General features: G+C 39.4%; 1 protein-coding gene and 1 pseudogene across 1 annotated transcript in view; one reads left to right on the top strand and one right to left on the bottom strand.

Annotated features, from left to right (window-relative positions):
* PCOLCE2 (procollagen C-endopeptidase enhancer 2) overlaps nucleotides 1–25738 on the top strand; it is an 82791-nt gene that overhangs the window by 41116 nt on the left and 15937 nt on the right. The window contains exons 4-6 of the mRNA XM_077130316.1: nucleotides 12203–12327; nucleotides 16561–16697; nucleotides 21006–21160. Coding sequence (XP_076986431.1) covers nucleotides 12203–12327; nucleotides 16561–16697; nucleotides 21006–21160 — 417 coding nt within the window. The remainder of the gene's footprint in view (nucleotides 1–12202; nucleotides 12328–16560; nucleotides 16698–21005; nucleotides 21161–25738) is intronic.
* On the bottom strand, nucleotides 10346–11253 carry LOC143657685 (L-lactate dehydrogenase B chain-like; annotated as a pseudogene).

The raw sequence follows: 25738 nt of genomic DNA, 5'->3' as shown, positions 1-25738 counted from the left end.
GGTTAAGTTTCATGTGAACAAACCCCAAAACTGGGGGCTCAGCATGTAGCTTTGGTTGTCCACACTGCTTGTGAGAATATCAAGAATTCAACTTGGGGAAGTTGAATTTCTCCCCACTCTCACCATTCCCCGAAGGGGGCTTGCAAATACTTTTCCAGTCACTGATCAAATCACTCTGGGATTCATCGGGGCATCACTGTGGACAAACCAACAAAGTCTCATGTCCTACCTGAGATTCCAAGTACTTATGACATTCAATCAAACTATCTACATGAGTTATATTAGGAAATGCTCTAGTCAAAATATAAATTTTGTAACAAATAAGCATTTTTTGCTTTAGTCTCACACATAAGGTGACATTTTAAAGTATTAATTATCATCTATTTTCAGCACCCTGCAATAATGACATTCCTTTGTTCTTCCTCATGCAAAACCATTTTTAAAATTTGTACATTGTACATTTCACTATTATTATACACTCTAGGCATTCCTAGATTATACCATCTCGATCTTTACCATCTTTCTTTCTGATTTCATTTATGTCCCCAGCCCTCCTCCCTCTATCATTCTCACATGCAGCTTCATTCAGTGTTTTAACATAATTACATTACAGTTAGCTAGTATTGTGCTGTCCATTTCTGAATTTTTATATTCAGTCCTGTTGCACAATCTGTATCCCTTCAGCTCCAATTACCCAATATCTCACCCTATTTCTGTCTCCTGATAGTCTCTGTTACCAAGGAAATATTCCAAGTTTATTCACTAATGTCAGTTTATATCAGTGAGACCATACAGTATTTGTCCTTCTGTTTCTGGCTAATCACACTCAGCATAATGTCCTTAAGGTCCATTCATGTTGCTACATACTTCATAACTTTATTCTGTCTTACAGCTGCAGCATATTCCATCTTATGTAAATGTCACAGTTTCTTTAGCCAACTGTCTGTTGATGGACATTTTGACTGTTTCCATCTCTTGGTAATTGTTAATAATGCTGCTATAAACATTGGTGTGTAAATGTCCGTTTGTGTCCTTGGCCTCATGTCCTTAGAGACAGCATATAGATGGGTCCTGTTTTTTAATCCATTCTGCCAGACTATGTCTTTTGATTGGAGAGTTTAATCCATTAACATTCAGTGTTATTACTGCATGGGTAGTACTTTCTTCTACTATTTTGCCTTCTGGGTTTTATATGTCATATCTTATTTTCCTTCTTTTTACCTTTACTCATAGTCTTCCTTTCTACACTCTTCTCCACACCTCTCTCTTCTGTCTTCGTATCTGTCTCTCGTGTTCCCTTTAGTATTTCTTGCAGAGCTGGTCTCTTGGTCACAAATTCTCTCAGTGATTTTTTGTCTGAAAATGTTTTAATTTCTCCCTCATTTTTGAAGGACAATTTTGCTGGATATAGAATTCTTGGTTGGCAGTTTTTCTCTTTTAGTGATTTAAATATATTATCCCACTGTCTTCTCGCCTCCATGGTTTCTGCTGAGAGATCTGCACATAGTCTTATTGGGCTTCCCTTGTATGTGATGGATTGCTTTTCTCTTGCTGCTTTCAAGATCCTCTCTTTCTATTTGACCTCTGACATTCTGATTATTAAATGTCTTGGAGTATGTCTATTTGGATCTATTCTCTTTGGGGTACGCTGCACTTCTTGGATCCGTAATTTTAAGTCTTTCATAAGAGTTGGGAAATTTTCAGTGATAATTTCCTCCATTAGTTTTTCTCCTCCTTTTCCCTTCTCTTCTCCTTCCGGGACACCCACAACACGTATATTCGTGTGCTTCATATTGTCTTTCAATTTCCTGAGTCCCTGCTCATATTTTTCCATTTTTTTCCTATAGTTTCTGTTTCTTGTCGGATTTCAGATGTTCCATCCTCCAGTTTATAAATCCTATGTTCTGTCTCTCGAAATCTACCATTGTAGGTTTCCATTGTTTTTTTCATCTCTTCTACTGCGTCTTTCATTCCCATAAGTTCTGTGATTTGTTTTTTATACTTTCAGTTTCTTCTTTTTGTTCTTTCCTTGCCTTCTCTATATCCTCCCTCAATTCATTCGTTTGGTTTTTGATGGGGTTTTCCATGTCTGTTCGTACATTCTGAATTAATTGTTTCAGCTCCTGTATCTCATTTGAATTGTTGGTTTGTTCCTCTGACTGGGCCATATCTTCAATTTTCCTAGTGTGATTTGTTACTTTTTGCTGGCATCTAGGCATTTAATTACCTTAATTAGTTTATTCTGGAGATTGCTTTCCCTTCTTTTATCTAGGGTTTTCTTGCTGGATGAATTTGTTGTCTATCTGTTCTTTGACATTCCGTTCAGCTTTATCTGGACCTCTAGCTTAAGTTTTGTTTAACAGAGGAGAATTTTTCAGTTCTTGTTTTCTTGTTTCTTGCCCTGCTTGTGTGGTGCCTTCCCCCCCCCCCCCATACACACACTTAAGAGGGTCTACTTAGATATTATATTCCCCAGCCAGATTTTCCCAGACCAAACTGGCCTCCTATCAGGAGGAAAGAGTCACCTGCATCGGTTTTCCCTGAGGGTGAGACCCAGCAGGTTGAAAGACTTTCCTGTGAAGTCTCTGGACTCTGTTTTTCTTATCCTGCCCTGTGTGTGGCGCTTGTCTGACTGCAGGTCCCACCAGCATAAGATGATGCGGTACCTTTAACTTTGGTAGACTCTCCCTGCTGGGGGCGTGGTGGAGACAGAGGAGAGGTTGTAGGCTGGTTTTAATGGCTTCAAATTACCAAGCCCTGGGATCTGAATTCCTTGATGGAGGGATTCCACCTGAGTTGGGCTTCACCCCTCCCTGGGGAAGGCACAAGCTCCAGATAAGCCCCCAAAAGAGCTCACTTCTGCCTATGCCTGGGGCAGTTGCAGCCTGAAAATTCCTGCCGCTATATCCAGAGGCAGTCAAGCCTTTGTAGATACACAGACACAAAAACCTCTGTTTCCTTTTTTTTCCCCCCTTTTTCTGTCAGTCCTGCCCCCTTGGAGCCGGGGCAAAAATGAACAACCAGCGCTTTGATCAGGTTCACCTAAGCTGGGGGCCTTAAACAACTCTTAAACAACGAGTGGGTCAAAGAAGAAATTGCAAGAGAAATTAGCAAATACCTCGAGGTGAATGAAAATGAAAACACAACATTTCAAAACTTATGGGACGCAGAAAAGGCAGTGCTAAGAGGGAAATTTATTGCCCTAAATGCCTATATCAGAAAAGAAGAAAAGGCAAAAATGCAGGAATTAACTGTCCACTTGGAAAAACTGGAGAAAGAACAGCAAACTAATCCCAAAGCAAGCAAAAGGAAAGAAATAACAAAGATTAGAGCAGAAATAAATGAAATTGAAAACATGAAAACAATAGAGAAAATCAATAAGACCAGAAGTTGGTTCTATGAGAAAATCAATAAGATTGATGGGCCCTTAGCAAGATTGACAAAAAGAAGAAGAGAGGATGCAAATAAATAAGATCAGAAATGGAAGAGGAGACATAACTACTGACCTCACAGAAATAAAGGAGGTAATAACAGGATACTATAACAACTTTACGCTAATAAATACAACAATTTAGATGAAATGGACGGGTTCCTGGAAAGACATGAACAACCAACTTTGACTCAAGAAGACATAGATGACCTCAACAAACCAATCACAAGTAAAGAAATTGAATTAGTCATTCAAAAGCTTCCTAAAAAGAAGAGTCCAGGACCAGATGGCATCACATGTGAATTCTATCAAACATTCCAGAAAGAATTAGTACCAACTCTCCTCAAACTCTTCAAAAAAATTGAAGTGGAGGGAAAACTACCTAATTCATTCTATGAAGCCAGCATCACCCTCATACCAAAACCAGGCAAAGATATTACAAAAAAAGAAAACTACAGACCAATCTCTCTAATGAATATAGATGCAAAAATCCTCAATAAAATTCTAGCAAATCGTATCCAACAACACATTAAAAGAATTATACATCATGACCAAGTAGGATTCATCCCAGGTATGCAAGGATGGTTCAACATAAGAAAATCAATTAACGTAATACACCATATCAACAAATCAAAGCAGAAAAATCACATGATCATCTCAATTGATGCAGAGAAGGCATTTGACAAGATTCAACATCCTTTCCTGTTGAAAACACTTCAAAAGATAGGAATACAAGGGAACTTCCTTAAAATGATAGAGGGAATATATGAAAAACCCACAGCTAATATCATCCTCAATGGGGAAAAATTGAAAACTTTCCCCCTAAGATCAGGAACAAGACAAGGATGTCCACTATCACCACTATTATTCAACATTGTGTTGGAGGTTCTAGCCAGAGCAATTAGACAAGAAAAAGAAATACAAGGCATCAAAATTGGAAAGGAAGAAGTAAAACTATCACTGTTTGCAGACGATATGATATTATGCGTCGAAAACCCGGAAAAATCCACAACAAAACTACTAGAGCTAATAAATGAGTACAGCAAAGTAGCAGGCTACAAGATCAACATTCAAAAATCTGTAGCATTTCTATACACTAGTAATGAACAAGCTGAGGGGGAAATCAAGAAACGAATCCCATTTCCAATTGCAACTAAAAGAATGAAATACCTAGGAATAAATTTAACTAAAGAGACAAAAAACCTATATAAAGAAAACTACAAAAAACTGTTCAAAGAAATCACAGAAGACCTAAATAGATGGAAGGGCATACCGTGTTCATGAATTGGAAGACTAAATATAGTTAAGATGTCAATCCTACCTAAATTGATCTACAGATTCAATGCAATACCAATCAAAATCCCAACAACTTATTTTTCAGAAATAGAAAAACCAATAAGCAAATTTATCTGGAAGGGCAGGGTGCCCTGAATTGCTAAAAACATCTTGAGGAAAAAAAACGAAGCTGGAGGTCTCACGCTGCCGAACTTTAAGGCATATTATGAAGCCACAGTGGTCAAAACAGCATGGTATTGGCATAAAGATAGATATATCGACCAATGGAATCGAATAGAGTGCTCAGATATAGACCCTCTCATCTATGGACATTTGATCTTTGATAAGGCAGTCAAGCCAACTCACCTGGGACAGAACAGTCTCTTCAATAAATGGTGCCTAGAGAACTGGATATCCATATGCAAAAGAATGAAAGAAGACCCATATCTCACACCCTATACAAAAGTTAACTCAAAATGGATCAAAGATCTAAACATTAGGTCTAAGACCATAAAACAGTTAGAGGAAAATGTAGGGAGATATCTTATAAAACTTACAATTGGAGGCGGTTTTATGGACCTTAAACCTAAAGCAAGAGCACTGAAGAGGGAAATAAATAAATGGGAACTCCTCAAAATTAAACACTTTTGTGCATCAAAGAACTTCATCAAGAAAGTAGAAAGACAGCCTACACAATGGGAGACAATATTTGGAAGTGACATATCAGATAAAGATCTAGTATCCAGAATTTATAAAGAGATTGTTCAACTGAATAAGAACAAAAAGACAGCCAACCCAATTACAAAATGGGAAAAAGACTTGAACAGACACCTCTCAGAAGAGGAAATACAAATGGCCAAAAGGCACATGAAGAGATGCTCAATGTCCCTGGCCATTAGAGAAATGCAAATCAAAACCACAATGAGATATCATGTCACATCCACCAGAATGGCCATTATCAACAAAAAAGAAAATGACAAGTGCTGGAGAGGATGCGGAGAAAGAGGCACACTTATCCACTGTTGGTGGGAATGTCAAATGGTGCAACCACTGTGGAAGGCAGTTTGGCGGTTCCTCAAAAAGCTGATATAGAATTGCCATACGACCCAGCAATACCATTGCTAGGTATCTACTCAAAGGACTTAAGGGCAAAGACACAAACAGACATCTGCACACCAGTGTTTATAGCAGCGTTATTTACAATTGCAAAGAGATGGAAACAGCCACAATGTCCATCAACAGACGAGTGGCTAAACAAACTGTGGTATATACATACGATGGAATATTATGCATCTTTAAGACAGGATAAACTTATGAAGCATGTAATAACATGGATGGACCTAGAGAACATTATGCTGAGTGAGTCTAGCGTAAAACTAAAGGACAAATACTGTATGGTCCCACTGATATGAACCGACATGCGAGAATAAACTTGGAATATGTCATTGGTAACAGAATTCAGCAGGAGTTAGAAACAGGGTAAGATAATGGGTAATTGGAGCTGAAGGGATACAGAGTGTGCAACAGGACTAGTTACAAAAACTCAAAAATGGACAGCACAATAATACCTAATTGTAAAGTAATTATGTTAAAACACTGAATGAAGCTGCATCTGAGCTATAGGTTTTTTTTTTTTTACTATTATTATTATTACTTTTATTTTTTTTCTCCATATTAACATTCTATATCTTTTTCTGTTGTGTTGTTAGTTCTTCTAAACCGATGCAAATGTACTAAGAAACGATGATCATGCATCTATGTGATGATGTTAAGAATTACTGAATGCATATGTAGAATGGTATGATTTCCAAATGTTGGGTTAATTTCTTTTTTTCCATTAATTAATAAAAAAAATAAAAAAAACAAAAAACAAACAAGCAAACAAAAAGGAGGATAAAATCCAATCAAAAGAAGAATTGAATAACTCATTAATGAAGAAAGTTCAATAAAAGAATTGGTGGGGAACTTTTAACCCAGAATTGTAGTTAAAGAAATATAAATGTACTAACATTTAATAGGCAGTCAATTCAATTGAAATATGAAGTTGAAAAGTAAATAGTACAATTTCCAGCTTATGGTAGTGGTAGAATAGATTGGCCAAACAAACCACCCTTAGATAAAAATTATAAAATCTGGACAATATATAAGCAAAAACAACTATCTGAAAGCATTGGAGAATTACCAAAAGCAGGCAGAAACTGCTACTTTTGAAAGATGAATTATGATGAGTGAGATTTGCAAATTTGGAGCCTTTTGCCTCTAGGCACTCCCTAACCGACTCCTGTCTTGGGCAGTAGTGCAACAATACTGGCTTGAGATTCTTCAGAGGACAGAATCTGGAACTGACAGAGCAGCCAGAATGTTTGGGAAGATGTCTGGAAGGCAGGGAGCTTCAGAAATGTTGAAGCACAAAATCCATATGTAAGATCCACCCAAATCTATGGGCTACAGCTACATTACAGAAATATGAAGGCAATCCCAGGGGGCCTGGCAAAAAAGCATGACCTGACAACTGAAAGAACTGAGTGGCGAGTACAGCTGCTGCCCTCTGCCAGGGAGACAGGCTTTGGAGTTTGAGTCCAGACAAGTTAATTGCCCATTAGTACAAAAATCATTTTTCATAGAACATAACAGAATCTAGAGTCTTTTTTTTTTTTTTTAATTAACGGAAAAAAAGAAATTAACCCAACATTTAGAGATCATACCATTCTACACATGCAATAGAGTCTTTTTAATGTATCAATCATAATGTCCAGAATCCAATAGAAAATCCCTGGAAATGAAGAAACAGGAATAAGTGACCTATATTCAAGAAAAAAATCAGTCAATAAAAACTAACCCCAAGATGACTGAGATGTTGCAATTAAACACTTTAAAGCATACTTATAAATAAGTATAAGGACTTAAAGAGAAATATACCAACAACAATTAAACAGATAAGATAGTCTTAGCAGAGAAATAGGAGTTATATAAAAAGCTAACAGAGTGGAAATTCTAGAGGTGAACGCTATAGATCTGAAATTTAACGTTGAATCGATTGGTTTACAAACAGACTGGAGATGCCAGAAGAGTCCGTGAACTTGGGTAGAAATTGTCCATGTGAAGAAACTGGAGGGGAGGTTGAAGGGAAGGAGCATCGCAGAGCAGCATGACAGTGCCGGACGGTCTCATACACGTGTCAGCTGAGTCCCAGAAGAGAGTGACAATAGGGCAGAAAAAGATAATGAAAGACATAATGGCTGGAAACAACCCAAATTCAGTGAAGAACAGCAAGTGATAGAGGCAAGAAGGTCAACAAACCCTAAACAAGATAAACAGAAGTGAAGGCACACCTAGGTGCTTTATAATTAAACTGTAGAAATCTAAAGATAAAGACAAAAATTTGAAATCAATCAGACAGAAAATTATATACAGAGGAAAAATGACTGACAACTGTGTTTTAATCAGAAACAATGGAGGCTAGAAGAGAATGGAGGAACATTTTTAAATTGCTGGTAAATAACTGTTAACCCTGAATTCTATAACTAATCTTCCAAAATGAGAGTGAAATAAACATTTTTTTTCAGATAAACACTATAAATTTCTGAAAGACAGTTTTAGAATTGAACCACAATAAATACTGAGGGAAGTTCCTCAATTTGAAGGGAAATGATACCAAATGGTCACACTAAGGTAATGGAAGGAATGAAAGTCACCAGAGACGGTAAATATAAAAGGCGATATATTATTTTCTTTTCTTCACTTAATTTCTTGACATGTCTCTGTTCAAAACAACATAAAAAAGAAACACTATTGTGGAATATATAATGTGTTTGATGTAATACAAATGACAACAAAAGAACAAAGGATAGAGAGATAAATGGAAGTATATTGTGGTGCACACACATACAAGACATGAGAAATTACAAAAGTAACTCTGATTAGATTGTGATAAGCTAAAGATACATATAGTAATCCCTAAAGCACCCCCTAAAATGGTACAGAGCTAAAAGAGGATTAAAATAGAATACTAAAATTTTCAGCTAACCCAGAAAAGGCACGAAAGGAAGAACCGATAGGAATAAAGAACATTTGAGGCAAATAGAAAAATAATAGCAAAATAGCAGATTAGATCCAAGCATATTGTTGAATAAATTAAATGTAAAATATTAAATATTCCAATTAGGAGACAGTGCTTATCAAAATGGATGAAAAAAGCAAGATCCATCTGTATGTTATCTAAAAGAGCAGCACTTGAAATTCAAAGACACAAATCAGTTGAAAACAGAAGGATGAAAATATATGTACCATATAAATCTCATCAAAATTAAAACTAATGCTTATAAAAAGATGTTAGAAAGATAATCAGATAACTATAGAGTAGGAGAAAATACTTGCAAAAATATCTGATAAAGTATATGTAACCAGAATATATAAAGAATTTATACAACTCAATAAAAGATAGGCAATCTAATACATATAAAAATGTGGAAAACACTTGAACAGTGTTTCTGTTCAATAAGGATAGCCAAAAAGTACATGAAACAGTGCTCAGTATCATTTTTTATCAGGGAAATGTAAATGGAAACCACAAGGAGATGCTGTCATACCCCCAGGGTAGCTTTAAAAGCTGGCACCACCACATGGTGTCAAGGCTGTGGGGCAACCACTGCTGTCATGGGAAAAGTGTAAAACGGTACAACTTTGGAGAAAGTTTCAATAGTTTTATAAAGTTAAACATCTATATGTACTCTTGGCCTAGCAAGTCCGTTCCAAAGTGCTAGTCAAGAGAAATGAAAATACATGTCCATAAAGAGATCTGTACAGAAATGTCCAGAGCAGTTTCATTCATAATAGCCCTTAACTGGAAACCACCAAAATCAGCATTGATAGGAAAATGCATGAACGAATTGTGGTGTTTACAGATGACTGAATACGACTCAGCAATAAAAGGATTAAACTGTCAATACCCACAGCAGCATGAATGAATCTGTTAGACGGTATGCTCAGCAAAAGCAGCCAACACGGAAGGGAAGAGTAGATACAATATGATTCCATGCATATGAAACTCTAGAACAAAACTAGTCTAAGATGAAAAAATTCAGGAAAATAGCGGGCTATCCAGCAGATTGAAGGAGAAAGAAATTTCCTAGGAGATATAAATGTTCTCTATTGCAGTAGTACAGCTTATACAGGTATACCCATTTCTCAAGTTTGTTCAGCTAAGACTTGTGCATTTGAAAGTATTGAATTTACATCTGTCACCCTGCACCGTCGTCATCAGGCAGGTGGTGGGGACTGGGTGGGGATGTAGATGAAAAGGAGGGTAGAATGATGATAGCGGTTGAAACTTGGTGGGGGATACGTACGAGTTCACTGTCCAATTCTCTCTATTCTGTATATATTTGAAATTTTCCATTAGTAGAAATTAAAAAGAAATTATTTCAACCTCAATTTTTCTCACACTATGATAGTTAATTTTATTTTTTCAAGGACTGCTATTGCAAGCATTAAGTCAAGCATTTGCTTGGATTCTGTGGCCCAAATTCACATATTTAGGAAGATACAAGCAAACTGTGATCCAAGTACATGGATGATAACTAGTGACTCAAGGTTAATCGCACTGCAGTTCTTAAATTTCTACAGCACAGAACTCAAATGTCACAGGTTCTTTAGGCCCTTCTGGATGTCCCCGAGGATATCTGCACTCTTCTTGAGTTGAACAACTTCATCATCCTTCAGCTTCTGTTTGATAACACTGGTCAATCCCCGAGCCCCCAGGATATACGGAAGGCTTAAGAACACTTCATTCTCAATGCCATACATCCCCTCATCCCCTTCACCATTCTTGACACTGGACGAATCCTGGATGGATTCTTGAATATGGATTCAATCAGATAAGCCACACTTAATTCAATAGCCCAGATGCTATATCCTTTTAACTTGATGACTTCATAGGCACTTTCAACAACCATCTTATGCACTTCCTTCCAGTTCTCACTGTATTATCTGTTCCCATTTCTGGATTCAGTTCCTGGAGAGAAACTCTTACACATTCACTCCGCTCCACACAGCTGTGCTTGCGTGTCCATGTTCTCCCAGAATCCATCCATGGCAGCTGCTGGGATGAATGCCAAGTTTTTCAGCCATAAACTAACAAAATCTAGCAGAATCCAGATTGCACCCACTTCCAATCACACGGTGCCTGGGTAATCCACTTAGTTTCCAGGTAACGTATGTTAGAATAGCCACTGGGTTGGAAAACTACAATCACGATGCAATTGGGAGTGCACCTGATGATCTGAGGAATAATGAATTTGAAGACATTAACATTCCTCTGAGCCAGGTTGGGGCGACTCTCCCCCTCTTGCTGATGGACTCCTGCAGTTACCATGACAGTCTCAGAATTAGCAGTCACAGAGTCAACTTTCTCTGCCACAATGTTAGGTGTCTGAAGAAACAAGCTTCCGTGCTGCAGATCCTTCATTTCTCTTCTGAGTTTATCTCCCAAAACATCCACAAGGGCAAGTTCATCAGCCAGAGACTTTCCAAGAATGCAGATGGCACCTGCCACACCAACTTGTCCAACAGCCACCAGTGATCTTATTGTTTGGGGCTGTTCCCTCTTCTTCTGCAATTGGCACAATCAGTTTTTCCTTAAGAGTGGCCACTGCGCACAGGAGGAGGACAGGGCTCTCAGGACGGCTCTGCAAGTCCAGTGGCGAAGACAAAGTCTCAGCCTCAGTTTTTAATAATACATTTTCTTAAATTTAGAGATTTCTTTTCAGAATGACTATCTTCTGTGTCAAAGAAATATTTTGTTAAAGTGTAATTCCTTTAGTTTCAAGTCGGCTCTTTTTTTTAGTTAAATTTAAGTAAATTTACACTTAGAGCTTTGTAATGATGTAATATGATGTGGCCCCCCCAATATGATGTTTGGGTTGTGGGAGTTGGGGTTACTTTTCACTTTCTTCTTTATACTTTTCTGTATTACTGAACGTTTATAAATATGTACTTTTTTTACAAACAAAAATTATTCTGAAATATTAAAGATGTATAGCATCAAATTTCTCTAGTAATAAATAAGTGCTGCCTAATCAACTAATTCAGACTGCATCCATGTGCATGGATTTTTTAACCCTGTTAATACCCTACTGAGAGGTTCTGAAAATCTCTCTGATTTGACGAACCTGCATTCTTTGAGTGAGTACATGTCGTGTTTCTTGTCTTCACCTGACACGCATGCACACGCACGCACACACACGCCGTGGCCCTGGCTCTACCCCTTCGCTCTCTTGTGCTGATGTGATTTGTCAGGTGAGAGCATCGCCATCATTCAGCCTAGGGGGTGTTTGTTGGGCAGACGATGTAAATACTTTTAAGAGAAATTCTAAGAGTGTCTGCCAGTGCCTTTTCTTACTATGCTATCACCTGACTTTCCAAGTTCCTAATCTGCACGTGACTCGGTTGCTGTGACGTGTGTCAGGTGTAAACTTGTTGTGCTGTATTTAATTTCAGGGGACCAGTATTGTGGGGGACGCCTTGAAGGACCTTCTGGCTCTTTTCAAACCCCTAACTGGCCAGATCGTGACTACCCTGCAGGAGTCACTTGTGTGTGGCACATCCTAGCCCCAAGGAATCAGGTACGAATCCCAGGAGTGGGAAGAGAACATGCAGGTGTGAACTGCTCAGGCTGTGCTAGGGACCGAACTGTCCATGAACCTGGTGGGGTTTGGTAGAGCTGAGGGTACAGGGAGGGGAAGGCCTGCTGGACTTAGGTTTTCCTTCCTAAGAAGACCCAAATTTAAGCTGTCCTTTGCACTATTTGACTTGCAACGTCATGGATTGAATTCTCTAATATATAATTATAATTTTCAAAACAGTTTGTAAAATGCAAATAGCATGCAAATCCCATGTGAGATGTCTTTAAACCTGTGGAAGGTAAGGCAGGGCCCCGTCAGCAGCAGGGCCTAGCTGGGAAGATAAAATCCCCAGATGCATGCACATTTCCATTTCCAGTTATTGTTTGCTCATGTAGCAAATGCATCAAGTCCTGAGAATAATAATCATAGTCGCCGAGTCAGAAACAGTCTGAGCAGAGCCAGTGTAAAAGTCACCTTGCTTCTTCAAAAGGACAAGGTGTCTGATGTGAAAGCTGGTCTGCTTTGGTCTTTTTGTTTTTTGGGGGGTGATTGGGCATAATAAAGGTTGTATTGGTTCCACACAGAAAGTTTTATTCATTGCTTGAAAACAATCAGCAGAGAAAGTCTAGTTTGCCAGTATTTATTACTTGTGGTTATATGAATTTTTGCCCTTTCTGGGACCATTTTCAGATATTAATTACAGGATAGAACTTGGCATAGGAATAGGCAAGCCTACTTTGTGGACTTTTTATAAGTTATTATTATAAGCACTATAGACTTTAATACAAATACTATATCAGGTGAGCATTATGATATTGTTTAAAAACAGTTTCTAAGTTGATCTTTCATACAGCTTGCACAAATACTTCTATTAATTTTTTAATAGAAAATTAATTCTTCAGGCAAACATACTACATGAGTTAGTGATTTAAACATGCACACACACATGCACTTTGATCATATTCCCAAAACTCAGCTTTATTCTTAAGAAGAAAAATATGGTCTTTTCTTTAATAGTGAAAGATTCTATAAATCTATTGAACATTTTATAGTTTAAAATAAAATTAAACATTACATTTCTCAAATTTTAACCATTATATCATTCCTTGAAATTGTCTGGGTTGCTCTTCTTTCAGTGTCACTTTTAAACGTATAATTAGAATAAATAATCTCAACTTAATTATACTTGCAAATTACAATTCATTGTCTCTTTTCCTTTGTTCTTCCCTTTGATTATTAAAATTTAGGGTTGGGTTTTATTTTACTAACATGATTTTTGGCTTCAGCCAATTGAGGTTTTTGGGTTTTTTTTTCTAACTTTCTACTTTGAAATACTTTCAAACTTACAGGACAATCACAAAAATAACACAAACCCTATAAAGAGAACTCCAGCATCCCCTTTTCCCCCCACATACCCAGGTCCAGCAATCTTAAAATTTTGCCACATTTACAGTATCATTTTATCTTTCCATCTGTCTATATGTAGACATATCCTTCTGTCTGTCTGCCTAGCTGTCTATTTCTTAATCCATTTTCTGAACACTTAATACTGCGATGTACATTTCCTAGGAATGAGGATGTTCACTTATGTAACCATCTTAAATGCACTTATCAAGTTCAGGAAATTTAACATTGATGTAAAACAGTCTGTATTCCAGGTTTCTCATATGTCCCAATAATGAGTTTTTGTGTTTTTTCTCCTCCCTTATTAGATTCCATCCAAGATCTTGTATTGCATTTGTCATTGCCTCTTTCGTTGCTCTTCCATTTTTTTAAATTGTGTATATATATGCACACACACACACCTGCAACGTGAACTTTCCCATCTCAGCGACCTCTACGCCTACTGTCAAGTGGTGTTGAGTGCAGTCAGTGCTGCAGTACCCTCACCATCTTCCTTCTCGAACACTTTCCCGTCTCCCCAAACAGAAGCCCTATACCTATGATGTGTTAACTCCGCACTTCCCCTACCCCCAACCCCTGCCAAACTGTGTTTTACTTTCTGTCTTTATGAGTTTGTATCCTCTCCAGTATTTTTTGAAGTTCCCACGGGGCTTAAATTTAATATCCTGAATCTATAACAATCTCATTTGCTGAGCTATCACCTTAGCTTCAGTAGTGCACCTGCCTACGCCCCTACACCCCTCTTCACCCCACCTTCGTGAGTTCTTGTACAGATTCCATGTGTGTATTTATGAGCCCAAAACCCTGATTTATCATTACATTTCATAGATTTGCATTTTAAAACTTGTAGAAAGTAAGAAAGTGGAGTTACAAGCCAAAACCACAGTAGCATTGGTATTGGCCTTTATATTTACTCCTGCTGTTACCATCAGCTCTTCATCTCTTCGTGAGGCTTTGGTCTATTGGCTACTGTCCTTTCCTTTCAGCCTGCAGAACCCGCTGTAGCTTCTCTTGTACGATGAGTCTAGTGGTGACAAACTCCCTCAGCTTTTGTTTATCTGGGAATATCTAAATTTCACTCTTATTCTTTTTTTTTTTTTTTTTTTTTTTTTTTTTTAAAGGAAAGACAGAGAGAAGGAAGGAAGGATAGAAGGAAGGAAGAGAGGAAGAAAGGGAAACATCTTTTAAACATTTTCTTGTTTTATTGTATTTTGTTTCTCCGTTTTCGTTACATGGGCTGGGGCCGGGAATCGAACCGAGGTCCTCCGGCATAGCAGGCAAGCACTTTGCCCGCTGAGCCACCGCGGCCCGCCCTCACTCTTATTCTTGAAAGACAATTTTGCCAGATATAGAATTCTTCATTGGCAAATTTTTTGCTTTCAGCACTTTAAATGTTACCTTACTGCTTCCTGCCTCCATGGTTTCTTATGAGAAGTTAATCCTGTTGAGGCTTCCTTGTACATATGTTGCAGCTTTCAGAATTCTCTCTTTATCTACAGCATTTGACAGTTTTATTATGATATGTCCCAGTGTGGCCTCCTTGGATTTATCCTGCTTGGAGTTCGTTGAGCATCTTGGATGTGTATATTCATGTCTTTTGCTAAATTTGTGAAGTTTTCAGCCATTATCTCTGAGTATTCTCTCTCCCTCTTTCTTCTCTTTCTGGGACTCCCACAGTGTGTATATAAGTAGCCTTTCTGGTGTCCCACAGGTTCCTCAGACGCGATTCACTTTTCTTCATTCTTTCTTCTTCCCTCATATCACTGTGACAGTCTCTAGCTCACACCTGTGCTCCTAACCTAGCAGGGGTTAATGCCCATTTGTTTCCCTGCCGCAGCAGAGGAGAGTTGTCTTCCCACCTGCCACTCGGTGAGAGGAGTGGCAGCTGTGTGGGTAGGATGCGTATTTACGATCCCAGAGAGATTTCCTTTGATTCACACATGGGAGGTGCTCCTGAAAAATCTGCTTGTAAGGGGAATACATAGACAATTCTATCGGCTTGAATAATTTAGGGATACTATTGTTGGTACTAATGTAAAAAAAGTGAAGAACATATTTAAGAATCTTTTTCTAAATTTTTTTATATTTAAGAATCTTAACATCAATTTAGTGTATCAGTGCTTCTGTGCAATCTCTTCAAAGTTCAGTCACTTCACTAAGCGTGTTGTGCTCAGTATGCACACTTTTCAAACACTTCAAAAAGACGTCACCATTAATTCACTCTTCCCTGAACCTCTAGCCCTATAAATTTTGACCCCTTCATATGTGCAGGTAATGTCGGCACCTTCTCTTGAGAGAGGAATAAATGAACCCCCATCACACACACCAATATAGGGGACATCTTAGATGACACTTCTTATTTGTATCAGCTTTCTCTGTAGAGAAGAATGAAGTTGGCACATAGCCCCCTTTTCACTCCACAACACCCCAGTCACAGTCTTAATAGAGGATGCCAGGGTTATATAGCATTTTCATACTTCTGTAGCTGTAAGTAAACAGCTCCCAAGTTTAAGATCCTAACCAGGGTGGATCTGAGTTGAGATGATATTTTGGAGTAATTAGAAATAAAGAATAAGAACACCACGGTAGAATGAATCCTTTTTTTTTTTTTTTAACAAAGGACAGACATGGTGCGTTACAAATCTGGGGAAAGGAAGAATTCGTTTAAGGTTAAGCAGCAGTGCTTTTTTTTTTTTTTTTGCATGGGCAGGCACTGGGAAGCAAACCCGGGTCTCTAGCATGGTAGGTGAGAACCCTGCCACTGAGCCACCATCGCACCGTCCCAGCAGCAGTGCTCTTTTGACACTTCTAATGTTGCTCTCTCTAAAGCTTATAGAAGTCAGGTTTGAGAAGTTTGACGTCGAGCGGGATAACTACTGCCGCTATGACTACGTGGCCGTGTTTAATGGTGGAGAACTCAACGACGCCAAAAGGATTGGAAAGTACTGTGGTGACAGTCCACCCGCGTGAGTAGCACCTGTTTACCTCACTAATGTTTCTGGGCTCTAAACTTGCTTCTTATTAAATTACCCAATTACCTTTTTGTTCTGGAAGATTTTTTTTGTTATTGTGGTCTACGTAACAAAGTCTAGGTAGGGTTCTGTGAACGTGGTGTCCCATCCAGGTGTCAGCCCTATACAAAAGTAGCCCACCCAGAAACTGAAGCTTTCACACGGTGCGCGTAGAGGCCTGCCAGGCAAATAGGGAGACAGAGGCAGAGCTGGTGAGGCCCTGGGGTCGGATGCTGAGCCTGATGCTATACAAATATTCAAAGAAAAATGATCATGTTTTTCTCAAATTCCTTGATAAATTTGCATTTAAAAGGATATTATTTTTTAATTATTTATTTTTTATTGATATATGTTATATATTAACATACCATCTAATCATCCAAAGTGTACGATCAGTGGTTCACAATATCATCATATAGCTGTGCATTTATCATCACAATTGACTTTTTTTTCTTTTTTGTGAAAAATAACATATACACAAAAAAGCAATACATTTCAAAGCACATTGCAACAATTAGTTGTAGAACAGATTTCAGAGTTTGGTATGGGTTACAATTCCACAATTTTAGGTTTTTACTTCTAGCTGCTCAAAGGTACTGGAGACTAAAAGAAATATCAATATAATAATTCAGCAATCATACTCATTTGTTAAACCCTATCTTCTCTGTATAACTCCACCATCACCTTTGATCTTTCTCCCACTCTTTAGGGGTATTTGGGCTATGGCTATTCTAACTTTTTTATGTTCGAAGGGGCTGTTGGTAATATGGGAGAGGGGGATGGAACTATCTGATGTTCTGGAGAGGCTGGGCCCTCTGCATTTCAGGACTCATCTGGTCCAGGGACCCATCTGGAGGTGATAGGCTTCTGGAAAGTTAGCCTAGTGCCTGGAGCCGTCATAGAATATTATATATCACCCTAGGTGTTCTTTAGGGCTGGCGGGTTGTGACAGGGAGCAATGTCTAGCTGAAGCTTGCATAAGAGCAACCTCCAGAGTAGCCTCTCGACTCTATTTGAACTCTCTTAGCCTCTGTCACCTTATTTGTTACACTTCTTTTACCCCTTTTGGTCAGGATGGCATTGTTGATCCCATGGTGCCAGGACCAGACTCATCCGTGGGAGTCCTCTCCCATGCTGCCAGGGAGACTTTCACCCCTGGCCATCTTGTCCCACATAGCAGGGAGGGCAATGGTTTCACTTGCAAAGTTGGGCTTAGAGACAGAAAAGCCACATCTGAGCAACAAAAGAGGCCCTCCAGAAGTAACTCTTAAGCATATAAAAGGATATTATTTTAAAAGCAACAGAAATATACAGTATTCAAAAGTAAATGTAATGCAACTGTGTAAGCCCTTAATAGAGAAAATTATAAAACCTGACAAATACATTTTTAAAAATCTAAATAAATAGAGCTATATATCTGATCTGAATAGGTAGACTAAAAACCATTTTTCAAAAATATCTAAATAGAAATCTACATTGGCTGTCCATTAAACCTGACAGTCTGATTCTAAAGTAGGCATGGGAGTGTGAGATGGGGGGTGGAGGTGGGGAACCAGGACAGTTCTGAAGGAGGAGAGCCTGACAGGAGACCTACCTTACTATGTATTAGTCATATCTGAAAACTGTTTAAATTAACACAGTGTGGTTTTAACTGACCAGTGAAAGGGCCTAGAGAGGTCAGAGACGGACTCACGTGTCTGCAGATTTGCCACAGTTCACGGAGCCACAGGTTTTCAGGGAAAGGGTGACCCGCCCATCCCACCAATGAAAAACAGAGTGGAACAAATTTTTATTCATCTGGGGAAATGAAATTGGATTAACATCTAACGTCACAGAAAAATATCAATTACAGAAGGATTGGGAACTTAAATGATAAATTTTTAGAAGAAAATGTTGGAGATATCTTTTTGACTTAGGGTATGGATGGATGTCTTAAGATACTAAAAGCCCCTTGCATACAGGAAAAAGATTAATAAATTTTACAACCTTAAAATTAATAATTTCTGCTATCCAAAGGCATCTTAAAGGGAGTGAAAAAAGAAGAGGGCTGCTTCCCTTGTGGAAAGCACGACGGGCAGGAAGGGCTGCGGTGGGCATCGCCGCAGCCTCCCGGGTCCGGCTGAGCCTCACGATGCTGCAGCAGGGCTCAGTTCACACGTGTGGTTCCCATGGGCCGGGCCTCCGCGAGATGCTGGGATGGGCCAACGCGTGAGAACCAGGAAGGAGTGCAGTGCGGGGGTGGCAAGGCACATGGGAAATGGGCAAGAAGACGGCGTGGGGGGCAGACGGGGGGGGCACCGGGGTCCCGAGTCCTAGCTTAGCCTAGGCAGGCGGAGGGAGCATGCGGGGGCTGGGGGGAGATGGTGAGTCTAAAGCTGCGTCTGAGGAAGAGCTGGGGCTGGAGAAGGGGGGGAGGACGAGCTTATTCTGCACAGAGGGGACCCCGTTCATGCATTCCCCGGAGTGGGGGTGACGCCGTTTGTGGGCCTAGGGGAGGTGGGGCAGGAGGGCTGGGTGGGCTCCATGTCCTTTAGGCTGGGCAGGCTGGAGGCACAGGGGTGACAGACCAGTGGCCCTGCACCCATCTGGAAGCAGGAGCCGGGTTAGGGGAGTAGGCTGCTGCAGTGCTCCAGGCAGGAGTCAAGGAGGTTCTGAAATAGGGCAGGTGGCAGGGATGCAGAGGAGGATGTGGACGCAAGGTGAGTGTTTAGGAGGCGAGGTTGGTGGGGTGGCGGCTGACTGGTTGTGGAGTGACGGCGGAGGGAACTGCGCCACTACAGAGCCCCAGGAGACAGGAACAGCCTCCTCCGCCGGTTCCTGGGATCTGCCAGTGTACAGCAGATCTAAGTGATTGCCTTTTGCCTCTCGAGGGACTTGTAATATTAATTTGCAGAGGCAGCCCCTGGCCCTCAGCACATTTATGGCGCAGGGATGCTGTACCATTTATACTAAAGCTCAGGAGGGGTACATAAGGAAAATATCTTTGAAAACTCTTCCTTGAGAAAATTCAATTTCAGATGCAATGCCTCTAAGGTCAGCTCACAGACAAGGCAGTGAGTGATCAGAATATCATGCCTGGAAGGCTGACCTGGATGGGCCTTAAGGTTTCTTTCACTGCCAATTATACATGCTTTTTATAATTTTATCTCTTTAACAAGATTACCATGTTTTATTTGTAACTTTTGATGAGAACTGTGTTCAGTGCACTGTTTTTATATATTTAATAGAATTTGTCTTTGTGAAGCAAGATAGAATTTTGGTGTTAAAGGCTTGATTCTCAGAAGCTTTACTTAAATGACTTTGGTCATTTTTTGTGACCGGAACTGTAAATGTAGGTCATAAAGCTTACTCTTAGGTATCCCTTTGCATATAAAAAAATAACTTTCTGAACAGAAATAACCTCCTGGACAGAAAATTCAGGACAGAAGAGAGCCTGCCATTTTCTAACAGGTTAGGCCTGTTATAGCCCCACTCCCACCCCGATGCAGAGTGCCCGGCAGGAGGGTGGGAATGGAATCGAATGTTTGCTGGGGATGCAGTGAACAGAGGCTTCTATTCAGGCATGCACCCGAGCCCCCATTAAGGATGAAATGGAAATCCCATCAAGCCCCACCTGGCTTTGTCATCCCTGGGTGGCCAACCACCAAAATGACCCCATCATGGGTGTAGAAATCTGTCCATCGGATTCTCTGTGGCCAGCATCCCTCCCCACTGCCACCGGCCAGCATGGACCCGAAGTCTTCGTTCAAAGAGGCTGTGGTGTTCCCAAGTCAGGTCGAACACGGAGACGCGTGGGGAGAACCGGCCACGGCTCTGATGTGCACATTGGTGATAAAATCTACCACAGTCTCTAGAGTCACCTGTGCTGGGTCCAGTCCTGACTCTCCCAATACCAGCTGTTAGACCTCGGCAAACCCCTTAAGTCTGAACTCTGGCTGCCTATTCCATCAAAAGGAGTAATGAGGTTGTTGTGAAAATGGAATGCAGCACTTCACAAAAATCACAGAGCTAGCTTGAGCAAACACCCAGGTAATCCATTCAGCCCTCCTGCCTAATTAATTATACTACTTAATACTACTAGTATTAATATTTAATGGGCAGAGACTTCCATCTTTTTAAGTGTTTTAGCCTTAAAGTTTAAACAAATGATAACTGATCATCAGAAATTAATTGAAAACTAGAAAGCTTCATATTGCAGAGAGGTATCTCTTAAACTTTTGTGATATATATAATTAAAAAACAAACATATTTTTCTTCTTTTAGGCCAATTGTATCTGAGCGAAATGAACTTCTCATTCAGTTTTTATCAGATTTGAGTTTAACTGCAGATGGATTTATTGGTCACTACAAATTCAGGCCAAAAAAGCTGCCTACAACTACTGCACTGCCCATCACCACCACACCCCCTATAACTACAGGTAAGTTTTTCTGTTTTGAAGTTTGTACACAAACTTTAGGAGTATAAGAAAAATTATTTTGAAGTAGAAAAAGAAATTACTTGAAACTAAAATAATTTGAATAGGATTAAAAATTATATGATAATCATAATGGAACAATATCATTCCATTAATAAAAGAAAGGCTTAAAGGTCAGAGAATGCTCATAAGTTAATAAATTTTAAATGTCACCTAAGAAAATCATGACCATTTAAAAATTACTAGTAAACCTCTTATGGCCACAAATCATTATAAGCCTAAGTTTTCTTTCCTGGTGCTTACACAATCATGATTTTCTTTTTATTACATAGAGTTGTGGTATTTTAAGGTTCTAAAAATCTTGATACTTGAGCCTTGATACATGCTGTTTCCACATCTACCAATATTCCATTATTTGAATCTTTTCTCCAAAATGTGTCATAAAAATATATTATTCTTTCAGATTGGAGTAAATCAAACAAAAATGTATTTCAAATAGAGATATCCTCTGATACAGCCAGAGCCAGCCTCAGTGTGTTACAGAAACAGAGGGACTCTCTGCTCTAGGGGAGCATTTGATGTATGAGATAGAGGCAGGCATGGGTCCCTGGGTCATTGCCACCCACTGGGGTTCAGGCCTCAGATCCAAAGACCCAAATCCAGGGAGATGAAAAGAGTGGAGCGGGAAGACCTGAGGCTGAGACATGGAGCAGGCCGGAGCAGGCCCGGCTTTCATGCCTACCGGTTCCCGCATTGCCCGATAAAGCAGTTTAAGGCAGTTCTGGGTGGGTGCTTCCAGAAGTGCTGATTTTTCTGCGCTGTCCACACGTGAGCCGCCTGTGGCCGAGCATCACTGCTGGGCTCGCCTGGACTCCCTGTTCTTTCCAGCGAATTACGTGCCGCCCCCAGCAGCCCTAGTGGTTCCTCAGCTCTCATCGCCAGTTCTAAACCTCCTGTGGAACCGCAGACATGGATTTTCAATTATTTCCTAGACATTTCCAACTACTAGACGTTTAAGTGAAAGCATATAAAATTCAACATATTTTTATCGCCATATTTTCCACCTTAAACCTGCTTCTTCCCCGTTTTCCCAAGCCTGATCCACAACTTGGCTTCCTTGTCTACCTCCCAACCCATGCCCTCCAGCCCACCTCCCCCCAAGAAGACCAGTAGTGGACAGAGAACCCAGGAACTCAGGTCCCTTCGTGTGCTGTGGCAGCCCCTTCACACTCGGTCCCCAGCCTCTTGAACTTTATCCTTAGACCCTACCTTGGGCCCTAAGCATTTTGGTTTTTATACCAAGTTCTGGGGAAGTTGCTGATGGTTGGAAGCAACGTCCAGGATCAGGTTTGCATTTTACAGAGCCCACACTGGCTGCAGGGAGGAGACTGGACTGTGGGGACCATGAGGCTCAGCAGGTTCTGTGGCTGTGGCTGAAATCAGAGTAGTCAAGAGACAAATGGGTGGTAGTGACTGGCTGTGGTGGCTAATTAGACTAGGGCAATGCAGGGAGGGCCAAAAATGTCTCCCACTGGGCTTCTGGCCTGCACAAATGGGTGGACAGTGTTACTAGTTACTGAGATAAAGAACTGGGCTTGGGGGTGGATTTATGAGTGTGTCTCCTGGGAAATGGGACAGCCCAACTCCGGTAAATAGGGTAGCTCCAAAGCAACCAACAAGCATGAGCCCCAGACAAGACACAGGCCCAGGAAAGACATGGAGAAGCCTGCACTTGGCATTTGCCTTGGGTAGACTCCTCTAATAGGATGTCTGACACTCAAGAAAATCTCTGTCATATCACCAGCTGGTTACAAATTCAAGAAACAGACATCTCAAGTAATTAACCCTAGAGTTAGCATACTAACAGAGTAATGTGTGCAGTGTGCAGCAGAGTACAAGACAAACAGAAACCAGAAATGATGACCCTCAAAAGGAAGATAATAAAAATCCAGAAAACACCAACTAAGAAGACCAGACTGTGGAAATACCAAAGATTTTAAAAGCATTCTTTAAAACGGTCAAAGAGATAAAGGAAAACATAGAGAAAAAAACTAAAGGATGTCTGGAAACAATGAATAACCAATATGAGAATCTTAGTAAAAGCAACAGAATTTTTTTAAAGGAACCAAACAGAATTACTGGAGTTCAGACCACAATTACTGAAATAAAATACCCAGGAGGGTTTCCCAGCAGACTGGTGCTGGCAGACTCGAAGAGAAGACGCTTGAAATTAGCCAGGCGGAGGTGCACAAAGAAAAATTAAAAGTAAAAGTAGCCTAAGAGTCCTCTGGGACACAATCACATGTACCAATCTCCACGTTATGGGAATCCCAGAAGGAGGCGAAAGAGAGAAAGGAGTAGAAGGAATATTCAAAGAAATAATGACAGAGAACTTCCCAAACTTAGCAGAAGATGTAAATATATACATGCAAAAGGCCCAGAGAACACCAAAGAGGAAAAACATGAAGAAAAACACACTCCATCATATACTGGCCAAACTATTAAATGCAAAGGACAGGGAGGGAGTTCTGTAAGCTGCAAGAGAAAAGCACACTATGTACAAGGGAGCCCTGAAATTTCTGATTTCTCATTAGAAATCATGGAGGCAAAAAATCACTGAGTTGAAATACCAATAGTACTGAAAGAAAATAACTATCAAATAAGACTTTTATATTGTGAGATTAAGACATTTCCACATAAACAAAAGCTGGAGGAGCTCAGCACCCCAGATCTGCTCTCTAAACAATGCTAAAGGGAGTCTTTCAGACCAACCGGAAAGGGCACAGGTCATAAAGAAATAAAGACTTCTGGTAAAGGGAATCATTTGAATAATTAAATGCCATTGCAATTATAGTGTATTTTTCATAAGTAACTCCACTTTTTACTTCCTACATATGCTAAAATGGAAATGTTTAAAAAGTGATGATAAACCTATGGTTTGGACATATAATGTACAAAGATGAAATTGTTACAGTACAAAATAAGAGAGGGTGATGAAAGGGTAAAGGATAGGTATATGTGTATGCTATTGAAGTCAAGTTGGTATCAAACTTAATATGATTATTATACATTTAGGATTCTGAATTGTAATCCCATGGTAACCACAAGAAAAATATATATAGGTAAAAATGAGATGGCAGTCAATAGGGTACAATACAAAAAATCAAATAAATATCAAAGTAGGCATTAACAGAAGAATTGAGGGACAAAATTTAATCTTTACAAAGACTAAATACCAAAATGGCAGGAGAAAGTTCTGAATATAAATACTGATTTTAAATATAAATGGATTAAACTATTCAGTCAAAAGGCAGAAATTGGCAGAATGGATAAAATATGCTGTCTGCAAGAGATTCACCTTAAATTCAAAGACACAAATAGATTGAAAGTTAAGGGCTGGAAAAAATATATACTGTGCAATTAGTAACCGAAAGAGAGCTGGGGTAGCTACGCTAATATCGAATAATATAAATTTTAAGCCACAAACAGATATAAGGGACAAAGACGGTCATCATATTTGAAGGGAGAAATGGATGGTTCAACATTAATAGTAGGAGACTTTAATTTACCACTTTCAATAATGGATAAAACATCTAGACAGAAGATCAATAAGGAAATACAAAAGCTGAATGATACTTTAAACCAACTAGTTCTGACAGGCATATATATATAGAACATTTCACCCAACAACAACAGAATACATATTCTTTTTTTTTAATTAATTTTTTAATTGAAAAAATATATAACAACAAATGTAAACATTCTTAACTTATGATCATTCCATTCTGCACATAGTTGCGTATTTAGCATCATGATCATTTCTTAGAACATTTGCATCAATTCAGAAAAAGAAATAAAAAGACAACAGAAAAAAATTCATACATACCATACCCCTTACCCCTCCCTTTCACTGATCACTAGCATTTCAATCTAAATTTATTTTAACATTTGTTCCCCCTATTATTTATTTTTATTCCATATGTTTTACTCATCTGTTGACAGGGTAGATAAAATGAGCATCAGACACAAAGTTTTCACAATCACACAGTCACATTGTGAATGCTATATTATTATACAATCATCTTCAAGAAACATGGCTACTGGAACACAGCTCTACATTTTCAGGCAGTTCCCTCCAGCCTCTCCATTATATCTTGACTAACAAGGTGATATCTACTTAATGCGTAAGAATAACCTCCAGGATAACCTCTTGACTCTGTTTGGAATCTCTCAGCCATTGACACTTTATTTTGTCTCATTTCGCTCTTCCCCCTTTTGGTCAAGAAGGTTTTCTCAATTTCTTGATGCTAAGTCTTAGCTCATTCTAGGATTTCTGTCCCACGTTGCCAGGAAAATCCACACCCCTGGGAGTCATGTCCCACGTAGATGGGGCGGGGGGGGCGGACAATGAGTTTGCTTCATATTCTTCTTAAATGCACATGGATAATTCTCCAGTATAGGCCATATCTTAGGTCACAAAACAAGTCTCAATAAATTAAGATATATTGAATTAATACAATATCTGTTTTCTGATACAATGAAATGAAGCTAGAAATCAATAACAGAGGGAGAAATGGAAAA

The sequence above is a fragment of the Tamandua tetradactyla genome, chromosome 15, assembly GCF_023851605.1.
Source record: "Tamandua tetradactyla isolate mTamTet1 chromosome 15, mTamTet1.pri, whole genome shotgun sequence".
Taxonomy (NCBI): domain Eukaryota; kingdom Metazoa; phylum Chordata; class Mammalia; order Pilosa; family Myrmecophagidae; genus Tamandua; species Tamandua tetradactyla.
This window is presented reverse-complemented; position numbering and strand designations above follow the sequence as displayed.